This window comes from Coregonus clupeaformis, chromosome 37, assembly GCF_020615455.1.
Source record: "Coregonus clupeaformis isolate EN_2021a chromosome 37, ASM2061545v1, whole genome shotgun sequence".
NCBI lineage: Eukaryota > Metazoa > Chordata > Actinopteri > Salmoniformes > Salmonidae > Coregonus > Coregonus clupeaformis.
The window spans coordinates 7,205,912-7,218,744 of NC_059228.1; the positions used below are offsets into that span (position 1 = coordinate 7,205,912).

Below are 12,833 nucleotides of genomic sequence, written 5' to 3' on the forward strand. Positions count from 1 at the left end.
TGTGAAATTCTTTTTCAGATGTTCCTCAGTTGACCGCCGCTTGTTTAATATCCTTGACCCAAGTTCCTTGCTCAGCTCTGACGTGAGTACCCAGGAAATGTGACTGCTAATGAATGGAGTTGTATTTATTGTTTTTTGTAAGCCACATATACACTTGAAGTTGGAAGTTTACATACACTTAGGTTGGAGTCATTAAAACTCGTTTTTCAACTACTCCACAAATTGCTTGTTAACAAACTATAGTTTTGGCAAGTCGGTTAGGACATCTACTTTGTGCATGACACAACAAATTTTTCCAACAATTGTTTACAGACAGATTATTTCACTAATAATTCACTGTATCACAATTCCAGTGGGTCAGAAGTTTACATACACTATGTTGACTGTGCCTTTAAACAGCTTGGAAAATTCCAGAAAATGATGTCATGGCTTTAGAAGCTTCTGATAGGCTAATTGACATCATTTGAGTGAATTGGAGGTGTACCTGTGGATGTATTTCAAGGCCTACCTTCAAACTCAGTGCGTCTTTGCTTGACATCATGGGAAAATCAAAATAAATCAGCCAAGACATCAGAAAAAATATTGTAGACCTCCACAAGTCTGGTTCATCCTTGGGAGCAATTTCCAAACGCTTGAAGGTACCACGCTCATCTGTACAAACAATAGTACGCAAGTATAAACACAATGGGACCACGCAGCCGTCATACCGCTCAGGAAGGAGACGCGTTCTGTCTCCTAGAGATGAACGTACTTTGGTGCGAATAGTGCAAATCAATCCCAGAACAACAGCAAAGGACCTTGTGAAGATGCTGGAGGAAACAAAGTATCTATATCCACAGTAAAACTAGTCTTATATAGACGTAACCTGAAAGGCCACTGCTCCAAAACCGCCATAAAAAAGCCAGACTATGGTTTGCAACTGCACATGGGGACAAAGATCGTACTTTTGGGAGAAATGTCCTCTGGTCTGATGAAACAAAAATATAACTGTTTGGCCATAATAACCATCGTTATGTTTGGAGGAAAAACGGGGTTGCTTGCAAGCCGAAGAACACCATCCCAACCGTGAAGCATGGGGGTGGCAGCATCATGCTGTGGGGGTGCTTTGCTGCAGGAGGGACTGGTGCACTTCACAAAATAGATGGCATCATGAGGAAGGAAAATTATGTGGATATATTGAAGCAACATCTCAAGACATCAGTCAGGAAGATACATTTGCTAGGTCGCAAATGGGTCTTCCAAATGGACAATGACCCCAAGCATACTTCCAAAGTTGTGGCAAAATGGCTTAAGGACATCAAAGTCAAGGTATTGGAGTGGCCATCACAAAGCCCTGACCTCAATCCCATAGAAAATGTGTGGGCAAAACTGAAAAAGTGTGTGCGAGCAAGGTGGCCTACAAACCTGACTCAGTTACACCAGCTCTGTCAGGAGGAATGGGCCAAAATTCACCCAACTTATTGTGGGAAGCTTGTGGAAGGCTACCCGAAATGTTTGACCCAAGTTAAGCAATTTAAAGGCAATGCTACCAAATACTAATTGAGTGTATGTAAACTTCTGACACACTGGGAATGTGATGAAAGAAATAAAAGCTGAAATAAATCATTCTCTCTACTATTATTCTGACATTTCACATTCTTAAAATAAAGTGGTGATCCTAACTGACCTAAGACATGGAATATTTACTAGGATTAAATGTCAGGAATTGTTCAAAACTGAGTTTAAATGTATTTGGCTAAGGTGTATGTAAACTTCCGACTTAAGTTATCCCATACGAGCTTTGTGCCGAATACATTACGTTTTTAGAGGTGTCAAGCTGATGGGCATGTGGCAGAAGTGTGTAGGACGGATTCCTAGGTGTGAGAAGTGTGCAGAAGGGCATGAGACAAACGAATGTGTAGCATTGGGGAAAGTAGTGGTATTTGTTAATTGTATGGGTGCTCATGGGCTGGGGATCAGAAACGTCTGGTGTGGGAGAGGCAGGTTGAGGTTTCCAGGGTTAGAGTAGTGCAGAAGTTGTCGCATGCTGAGGAAGTGAAGAAAGTGTAGGAAGATGGGTCAATGGATCCTGAGAGTAGTTGTGTGAGTAATACATATGTACCAGTACAGAGGGATAGGCTAACAAGTGATATATGCTTCAGTAAGATTGGATTTTTTGCATTTTATAGCAATGGTACTGCAGGGATGGAATGTAAGTTGCAGAAAATTGAGGTTGTGGTGGCAGCTGCAGACGTATTTGGGTGTACGAGACTTGACGTTAGAAGAGTTACAGGGTGTGTTGAATGGTGGTGTCCTGTCCTTTCGGGCTGTTGGCCTGAGGTAGGACTAGATATATTTAAATAATGGAGTAGGATGGTGGGTTTTTAGTGAGTGTAGGGTTAGATGGTAGGGTATTTGTTGATTTCTTTTTTATAATATATATATTTTTTAAGCGAAGTACAAGGGAATTATACTCCAGTCTAGTAGGTGGAGGTAATGCAACATTTATTGGATGCCAACCGCCGTTAAACCTCATCGAAGAAGAATGGCAGGGTAGCCTGCGAGCTGAGCGCTGCGCAAATTGCCAAGCGTGATCAAGAAATGTGCAGATACTGGCGAACAAACCACAGTATACTATTTCTCTGAACTATGTTTTAAAAATATATATATTCAAAAAGGCCGTTTTACAAGGCATTCCAAATGTATTTTAACTAGCTACATAAGTTAAGCGTCATTACGCAGCCTACCTGCGCAAAACATTTGCTTGACGCCCCTAAAACAACGTCATAATTCAAAATGGCTGCCACCGTTGGGAGACTACTAAAGACCTCTGTAAGTTCATTTAGAAGTATATTTTTATGTTACAAAGTTACCAGTAGTAGTGGGCTGCATTGAAATGCAAACCGTATAATGGCAATTTATCATTTCATTGTAACTATATAAATTGGCAATGCGAAATGTAAGAAGAGTTGCAATGAGTCTCATCTGAGATCTTTTCAGGACAAATCCCTCTGCTCAAAGGCTTAGCAGCTAATGCCAAATTAAGTAAAAACTCTAAATATACAATCACTTGTTATACTAAGTGTCTAATGCTCTTCAGTGGCAATAATAACAATTGTCACGATGTGCAATTTATCTCTCCCTCTCTAACTTTACCCCCTCCCCATCAGTGTTAATTCTGGCACTCTTGGTCGATTTGACTAATATATAATTAAGTCTTAGGCACATTTTTGTCATTTGAATAATGATTTAGTCTAGTTATTTTCAAAATCACAAACAGTGGGCCATTTTAGTTAACTAAATGCCCTTTAATTTTAGTAACATTTTCAGATCACATTTGTATTCCCTCATTAACCTATAGTAAGCATACAGTGCCTTCAGAAAGTATTCACATCCCTTCACTTTTTCCACATTTTGTTGTGTTACAGCCTGAATTAAAAATGGATAAAATTCAGATTTGTTGTCACTGGCCTGTACACAAGGTGTCATTATTACAAATGAATAAAAAATGAAAAGCTGAACAAAAATATAAAACGCAAGATACAACAATTTCAAAGATTTTACTGAGTTGTCCGTAGCTTATGCCTGCCCATACAATAACCCAACCGCCACCATGGGGCACTGTTCACAACGTTGACATCAGCAAACCGCTCGCCCACACAACGCCATACACGTGGTCTGCGGTTGTGTGGCCGGTTGGATGTACTTCCAAATTCTCTAAAACAATGTTGGAGGCGGCTTATGCTAGAGAAATGAACGTTCAATTCTCTGGCAACATCTCTGGTGGACATTCCTGCAGTCAGCATGCCATTGCACACTCCTTCAAAACTTGAGACATCTGTGCCATTGTGTTGTGTGACAAAACTGCACATTTTAGAGTGGCCTTTCATTGTCCCCAGCACAAGGTGCACATGTGTAATGATCATGCAGTTTAATCAGCTTCTTGATGTGCCAAATCTGTCAGTTGGATGGATTATCTTGGCAAAGGAGAAATGCTCACTAACAGGGATATAAACCAATTTGTTCACAACATTTGAGAGAATAAGCTTTTTGTGCATATGGAAAGTTTCTGGGATCTTTTATTTCAGCTCATGAAACATGCGACCAACACTTTACATGTTGCGTTAATATTTTTAAGTGTAATTCAACTTTGGATGGTGTATCAATACACCCAGTCACTACAAGGATACAGGCTTCCTTCCTAACTCAGTTGCCGGAGAGGAAGGAAACCACTCAGGGATTTCACCACGAGGCCAATGGTGACTTTAAAACAGTTAGAGTTTAATGGCTGTGATAGGAGAAAACTGAGTATGGATCAACAACATTTTAGTTACTCCACAATACTAACCTAATTGACAGAGTGAAAAGAAGGAAGCATGTACAGAATAAAACTATTCCAAAACATGCATCCTGTTTGAAACAAGGCACTAAAGTAATACTGCAAAATAATTGGCAAAGCAATTAACTTTTTGTCCTGAATACAAAGTGGTATGTTTGGGGCAAATCCAGTACAACACATTATCAAATCAAATCAAATTCTATTTGTCACATGCGCCGAATACAACAGGTGTAGACCTTACCGTGAATTGCTTACTGACAAGCCCTTAAGCAACAATGCCATTTTAAGAAAGTAGAGTTAAGAAAATATTTACTAAATCAACTAAAGTAAAAAAATAAGTTACACAATAAAATAACAATAATGAGGCTATATACAGGGGGTACCGAGTCAATGTGTCAGCAGTCTTATGGCTTGGGGTAGACGCTGTTAAGGAGCCTTTTGGACCTAGACTTGGCACTCCGGTACCGCTTGCCGTGCAGTAGCAGAGAGAACAGTCTATGACTTGGGTGACTAGAGTCTTTGACGATTTTTTGGGCCTTCCTCTGACACCGCCTAGTATATAGGTCCTGGATGGCAGGAAGCTTGGCCCCAGTGATGTACTGGGCCGTACGCACTACCCACTGTAGCGCCTTACAGTCGGATGCCGAGCAGTTGCCATACCAGGCGGTGATGCAACCGGTCAGGATGCTCTCGATGGTGCAGCTGTAGAACCTTTTGAGGATCTGGGGACCCATGCCACATTTTTTCAGTCTCCTTAGGGGGAAAAGGCTTTGTCATACTCTCTTCACGACTTTCTTGGTGTGTTTGGACTATGATAGTTTGTTGGTGATGTGGACACCAAGGAACTTGAAACTTTCGACCCGCTCCACTACAGCCCCGTCGATGTGAATGGGGGCGTGTTCGGCCCTCCTTTTCCTGTGGTCCATGATAATCTCCTTTGTCTTGCTCACGTTGTTTATAATATTATAATATTAATTGTGCTTATCACTGAAAAACTACTGCCCAGTCTACTTAGTAGTCAGATTTTAGTCACAGAGATAATTTTGTCTCGATTTAGTCAACTGAAATGAAAAATAATTTTAGTTCAGTTATATTTGTTTCTGGGTCTATTTAGTCAGTCTTGAAAAATACATGTTTGACTGATATTTTGTTGATGAAATGAACACTGCTCCACATCAAGGTAAAAGTTGCATCTGGAGGACTGAAAGCAGCTTCGCCACATGGAACTTCAGTGAGCAAGCCCTCAAGAATTCTCACCTGTCCTGCACTGCAGAAAGCTTGTTTCTCTACCAGTAGGTATTGACTATATACCTTCAGGACAGGGAATGTGATATGAAGTTGACCAAAGTGAGAGATGGATGCACTTCTTGTAATGATGACGTAAATATAGAATCAACTTTATTCATTTAATATCTTTCTCCCAATAGGTACTGCTAGGTGGGCTCCAGCTGTCACTCAACATGCACCACATTTTAAAGCTACAGCTGTCCACAATGGCGAGTTTAAGGAGATGGGCCTAGATGACTTTAAGGGCAAATACCTGGTCCTTTTCTTCTACCCACTCGATTTGTGAGTACCGCTATTCCTCTGGAAAGACAAGAATGGATTGCTATGATTAGCCGCATGTGGTGTACACAGTGACATGTGACTTTATTCATCTTCAGAATTTAAGGAATTATTTAGTGGCCTATGCTCTTTGCACTATAGATACCTAAGCAAGAGATTGTGGATGTGACATTCTATATATATTTTAAAAACATTTTTTTGTCTTCTTACAGCACATTTGTTTGCCCGACAGAGATCATCTCGTTCAGTGACAAGGCCAGCGAGTTCCATGACATCAACTGTGAAGTGGTGGGCGTGTCAGTGGACTCTCACTTCACCCACCTGGCATGGATAAACACCCCACGCAAGGTACAGTGGGTGTACATAGACTTACCATTATTCTATATACACTACCGTTCAAAAGTTTGGGGTCACTTAGAAATGTCCTTGTTTTCCATGAAAACATACATGAAATGAGTTTGAATAGGAAATATAGCAAAATGAATAGGAAATGTAGTCATTGATGAGGTTAGAAATAAGGATTTTTAATTGAAATAATAATTGTGTCCTTCAAACTCCATTTGCCGCAATTACAGCCTTGCAGACCTTTGGCATTCGAGTTGTCAATTTGTTGAGGTAATCTGAAGATATTTCACCCCATGCTTCCTGAAGCACCTCCCACAAGTTGGATTGGCTTGATGGGCACTTCTTACGTACCATACGGTCAAGCTGCTCCCACAACAGCTCAATAGGGTTGAGATCCGGTGACTGTGCTGGCCACTCCATTATAGACAGAATACCAGCTGACTGCTTCTTCCCTAAATAGTTATTGCATAGTTTGGAGCTGTGCTTTGGGTCATTGTCTTGTTGTAGGAGGAAATTGGCTCCAATCAAGCGCCGTCTACAGGATAAGGCATTGTGTTGCAAAATGGAGTGATAGCCTTCCTTCTTCAAGATCCCTTTTACCCTGTACAAATCTCCCACTTTACCACCACCAAAGCACCCCCAGACCATCACATTGCCTCCACCATGCTTGACAGATGGCATCAAGCACTCCTCCAGCATCTTTTCATTTGGTCTGCGTCTCACAAATATTCTTCTTTGTGATCCGAACACCTCAAACTTCGATTCGTCTGTCCATAACACTTTTTTTTCCAATCTTCCTCTGTCCAGTGTCTGTGTTCTTTTGCCCATCTTAATCTTTTCTTTTTATTGGCCAGTCTGAGATATGGCTTTTTCTTTGCAACTCTGCCTAGAAGGTCAGCATCCCGGAGTCGCCTCTTCACTGTTGACGTTGAGACTGGTATTTTGCGGGTACTATTTAATGAAGCTGCCAGTTGAGGACCTGTGAGGCGTCTGTTTCTCAAACTAGACACTAATGTATTTGTCCTCTTGCTCAGTTGTGCACCGGGGCCTCCCACTCCTCTTTCTATTCTGGTTAGAGCCTTCATTTCTCAGAACAAGAATAGACTGACGAGTTTCAGAAGAAAGATCTCGAACACACAATTGCTGATGCTCCAGATACTCAACTAGTCTCAAGAAAGACAGTTTTATTGCTTCTTTAATCAGCACAACAGTTTTCAGCTGTGCTAACATAATTGCAAAAGGGTTTTCTAATGATCAATTAGCCTTTTAAAATTATAAACTTGGATTAGCAAACACAACGTGCCATTGGAACACAGGACTGATGGTTGCTGATAATGGGCCTCTGTACACCTATGTAGATATTCCATTAAAGATCAGCCGTTTCCAGCTACAATAACCATTTACAACATTAACAATGTCTACACTGTATTTCTGATCAATTTGATGTTATTTTAATGGACAAAAAATTTGCTTTTCTTTCGAAAACAAGGTCATTTCTAAGTGTCCCCAAACTTTTGAACGGTAGTGTACATACTGCTGCTAGTGAAAGTCTACACACCCCTTGCACAGTCTTCACATTTTTGCTGCCTTAAAATTCAATATAAAAAGGGAATACATAGATTTTTTTGTTCCTAATTAATGAAACATTTAAAAACATAAGATGTCTTCACACCGTAAAGTTAATACTTGGTGGAAGCGGCTTTGGCAGCCATTACAGATGTGAATAATTTTTAATAAGATTCTACCAACTTTGCACAACGCTTAGGGCAACATTTATCCATTGTTTTTGTCAAAATTGCTGAAGTTCAGTACATTTGATTGGGAATCATTAATATTCAAACCTTGTCTCTGACTTTCAAGCAAATTTAAGTCAGGTCTGAGACTGGACCATTCAGGAACACTCGACACCTCTTGTAAAGCCATTCTGGTGTGTCTTTGAACTTCAAGGTCCAATGCAGCTGTTTCTTTCTCAATATCAAGTCATTTCTGGGTAACAATTAAGTACCTTACTGTGATTGTTTTCAATTAAAATGATCAAAAATAACTTCTAAGCAAAGAGCAATTTCTCAAGCAAGAATTTTGCTAGGACTGTCTGGGAGTGGTCTGAGTGGGGAGGGGAAAACTGAAAAATAGCTGTTACTGGCAGAGAGATTTGGAACTCTCTTTCATATTGGTCTATTAACTAATTTACCGCCTGAGGCAGGCCAAAACTCTATCCCACCTAAACAGGCTGAAATTGTACCAATAGATCCTACTGCTCACCTACAAGGCCCTCCATGGCCTCGCTCCCTCATAACTTTCTGACCTCCACGCACACACTCCCACCTGCTGTTTCCGATCCTCTAACTCTGGACTACTCACCATCCCAAAAACAAGACTGCACCATGGGGGACTGGGCATTCAGCTCCATTGCCCTCAAACTCTGGAACTCTCTCCCCCCTGCCACCTGCAACTCTGACTCCATCACCACTTTCAAAACCAGCCTCAGAACCCACCTGTTCAGTCTGGCTTTCCCCTCAACATAGCTTGCCCCCTTACTCAGCAATAACTTAAGCTAAGTAGCTTGCGTTTCAATTTGAATTGTTTTATCCCTGTTTTAGTTTTTTACACTCTTTGCTGTACAGTGTCCTTGTTTTTTTTGAAAGGTGCTTTAAATCCCATGTAGGATTATTATTATTATAATACAGACAGTATTCCATAGAGACACAAACAGCACTTGTGTGGCTACATGCTAATCATTTGTAATGGCGTCTTGTTCTCAGGCTGGAGGTTTGGGTGAAATCCACATCCCCCTGCTGACAGACCTCAACAAACAGGTGTCTAGAGACTATGGTGTACTTCTGGAGGGCCCTGGCATTGCACTGAGGTACAGTAACTATGGGTGCGTCCCAAATGGCACCCTATTCCCAAGAACTCTTTGGCCTGCATTCGGAAAGTATTCAGATCCCTTCACTTTTTCCACATCTTGTTACGTTACAGCCTTATTCTAAAATTGATTAAATTGTTTTTTCTCCCTCATCAATCTACACACAATACCCCATAATGACAAAGCAAAAACAGGTTTTCAAAATTTTAGCACATGTATTCAGTGGCGGCTCCTGAAAAAATTCTCAGGAGGGGCAATTTTTCTGATGATTTAGGTGACCTACACACATTTTAAAAAAGATATGTCCAGCAACAACATGAAGACAGGGGCAGCATATAAGTCAATACCAGAAGCATTTATTGACTGATCTGGGGAGATGGATTCCAGTTTCTGTGACAGATTATAAATAATCTCTGATGCCTTTGTTATATTAGCTTTTGGTTGAATGTACTGTCGTAGTAAATATATAATGTTATAGCTTGGTCTGACTAAAATCTTGTGCATGACCCATTTTGTGTTGGGCGTTTGTTTTCAATCAATGCTGTTCCTATCCTATAACAATGGACAAAAGAGTCCTATCTTGTCAGCCTTGTCAGCAGGTGGCCAAGGAGTGGTGATCCTAGCTGACCTAAGACAGGACACTTTTACTTTACTCGCGTGCACGAACGAGTCCGTGCACGCGATTCCAGATATCTTTACCTCTGAATAAACTGCCTTTATTATACCATATCCACCCTGTCCAAAGTCTCTACTTGGTCTCAGTTCTCCAGTAAACTTGTGATTATCAACAGTACACAACGGTAACAAACAATTGGGGGAACTCACGGGGCAGATAGTAAGGTCGCAATGACACAGAAAGCAGTTCAATGTCGGGGTACAGAGTCGCTCTCTTACCAGGATCGCGGTCCGCTCTGACCAGGGTGAAGCCGGCCGGCTCCACTTCTCTGTCCGGGACTCTGTCATCCAGCCAAGTCTCCCAGCTGTATTGGGATTCCGCTGCCAGCAGCGTTTTCATTATTTAGTCCGTTCGTAGCGGGTATGTACACGATCAACAAGATCAGTCCAAAACCAACCACTGGAAATCCATGGTTGGCAGAATGTTTGTAAACTAAGTCTACAAATTAAAAACATAAAATAACGCCACACTGCAGGTCACAACAGAGACGCTGCTAGCCGCTATTGTCTTAGTTACGTTCATGGTTACGTCACGTATGACGAAAGCGCGTAAGTGCAAGCCCACAGACACCCATAGAGAATGTATTGAAAGCTTTGAAATTTGAAAAAATAGATTTTACATGACAGGCTATGAGAGACTTCTGGGCGATTTTCAACTTGACTGAAATCGCCCCAAAAACGGGCGGGGCCATTTGAAGCACGACTTTAGCCTGATTTGACATTTAGTGGCTGGCAGATCAGACGTGAACACTGATAACTACTGTTGCCGTGATATAATTGATTAGAAAAAAAATCCCTTCCTTTTCCCGTTTGGCAGTGCGTCGCCCATATCGCCCTATTGAACAGGCCGTCCCTGCATGTATTACATATAAAAAACGTAAATATTACATTTACATAAGTAGTCAAACCCTTTACTCAGTAATTTGTTGAAGCACCTTTGGCAGCGATTACAGCCTTGAGTCTTCTTGGGAATGACACTACAAGCTTGGCACACCTGTATTTGGGGAGTTTCTCCCATTCTTATCTGTAAATCCTCTCAAGCTCTGTCAGGTTGGATGGGGAGTGTCGCTGCACAGCTATTTTCAGGTCTTTCCAGAGATGTTCGATCGGGTTCAAGTCTGGGCCACTCAAGGACATTCAGACTTGACCCGAAGCCACTCCTGCGTTGTCTTGGCAGTGTGCTTAGGGTCGTTGTCCTTTTGGAAGTTGAACCTTCGCCCCAGTCTGATGTCCTGAGCGCTCTGGAGCAGGTTTTCATCAAGGATCACTCTGTACTTTTCTCCGTTCATCTTTCCCTCAATCCTGACTAGTTGCACAGTCCCTGCCGCTGAAAAACATCCCCACAGCATGATGCTGCCACCACCATGCTTCACCGTAGGGATGGTGCCAGGTTTCCTCCAGACGTTACGCTTGGCATTCAGGCCAAAGAGTTCAATCTTGGTTTCATCAGACCAGAGAATTTTGTTTCTCAGGGTCTGAGAGTCCTTTAAGTGCCTTTTGGCAAACTCCAAACAGGCTGTCATGTGCCTTTTACTGAGGAGTGTCTTCCGTCTGGCCACTCTACCATAAAGGCCTGATTGGTGGAGTGCTGCAGAGATGGTTGTCCTTCTGGAAGTTTCTCCCATCTCCACAGAGGAACTCTGGAGCTCTGTAAGAGTGACCATCGGGTTCTTGGTCACCTCCTTGACCAAGGCCCTTCTCCCCCGATTGCTCAGTTTGGCCGGGCGGCCAGCTCTAGGAAGAGTCTTGGTGGTTCCAAACTTCTTCCATGGAGGCCACTGTGTTCTTGGGGACCTTCAATGCTGCAGAAATGTTTTGGTACCCTTCCCCAGATCTGTGCCTCGACACAATCCTGTGTCTGAGCTCTACGGACAATTCCTTCAACCTCATGGCTTGGTTTTTGCTCTGACATGCACTGTCAACTGTGGGACCTTATATAGACAGGTGTGTGCCTTTCCAAATCATGTCCATTCAATTGAATTTACAACAGGTGGACTCCAATCAAGTTGTAGAAACATCTCAAGGATGATCAATGGAAACAGGATGCACCTGAGCTCAATTTCGAGTCTCAGCAAAGGGACTTATGTAAATAAGTTATGTCCATTTTTTTTTTTTTTTACATTTGCAAAAATGTCAAAAAAACGGTTTTCGCTTTGTCATTATGGGGTATTGTGTGTAGATTTGATGTTTTTGTTTTTTTATTTAATCAATTTTAGAATAAGGCTGTAATTTAATAAAATGTGGAAAAAGTCAAGGGGTCTGAATACTTTCCGAATGCACTGTAGTGTATAGGGAATAGGGTGCCATTAGTGATGTCTTCATGTTAAATACATACGTATTCAGACCATAAACTGCCTTAGGGAAATCAACATTGAATTTTAGACACTGTATATCATATGGATTTCTACCATGATATTGAGTAGTTGTCCATTGTCTGTTTGTCCATTAGGGGACTGTTTATCATTGATCCAAATGGGGTGGTGAAGCACATGAGCGTTAATGACCTGCCAGTGGGCCGCTGTGTGGACGAGACCCTGCGTCTGGTGAGGGCCTTCCAGTTTGTGGAGACTCACGGTGAAGTGTGCCCTGCTAGCTGGACCCCCGACTCTCCTACGGTGAGGCCACTCCCCTTCGCGCCCTCTTTCACTACCCTGCCAGGGCCTCAGACATCTGAAAAAAATACAAGCACTCTTGGTCTCTCATCAGTTCATTGTTTTTGGATGATCAGTTTGCTTATTATGGAACTGTTTCTTTTTCAGATCAAGCCAACTCCCGAAGGTTCAAAAGAGTACTTTGAGAAGGTCAACGACTAGAGGACTCGCACTTCACAGCTTAATATTCAATAAATTATACACCACTGAAAAATAACTGTATAGATATAGCAAATATTTTCCATTAGGTTTAGATTTAAAAAGGTGCATTTATTTGTGTTCAAAGTAATCAGATCAGAAATAAAGATTTGAAGTGGTCAGTTGTCTGAGTTGAAACATTTCATCCTGTTAGCTAGCTTCATGAACTTAATGTAATAAAGTTTTCCTTCCATCACATTGCAAGTATTGCGAT

General features: G+C 41.7%; 1 protein-coding gene across 1 annotated transcript; it reads left to right on the forward strand.

Moving 5' to 3' along the window:
- The first annotated feature begins 2,710 nt into the window (after positions 1-2,710).
- LOC121553673 (thioredoxin-dependent peroxide reductase, mitochondrial-like) lies at positions 2,711-12,817 on the forward strand. The gene is made up of 7 exons (XM_041866965.1): positions 2,711-2,811; positions 5,499-5,610; positions 5,746-5,887; positions 6,097-6,232; positions 8,992-9,095; positions 12,220-12,385; positions 12,530-12,817. Exons 1-7 carry the CDS (start codon positions 2,776-2,778, stop codon positions 12,581-12,583), a joined length of 750 nt encoding a protein of 249 aa, XP_041722899.1. The 5' UTR covers positions 2,711-2,775; the 3' UTR covers positions 12,584-12,817.
- Positions 12,818-12,833: the final 16 nt, after the last annotated feature.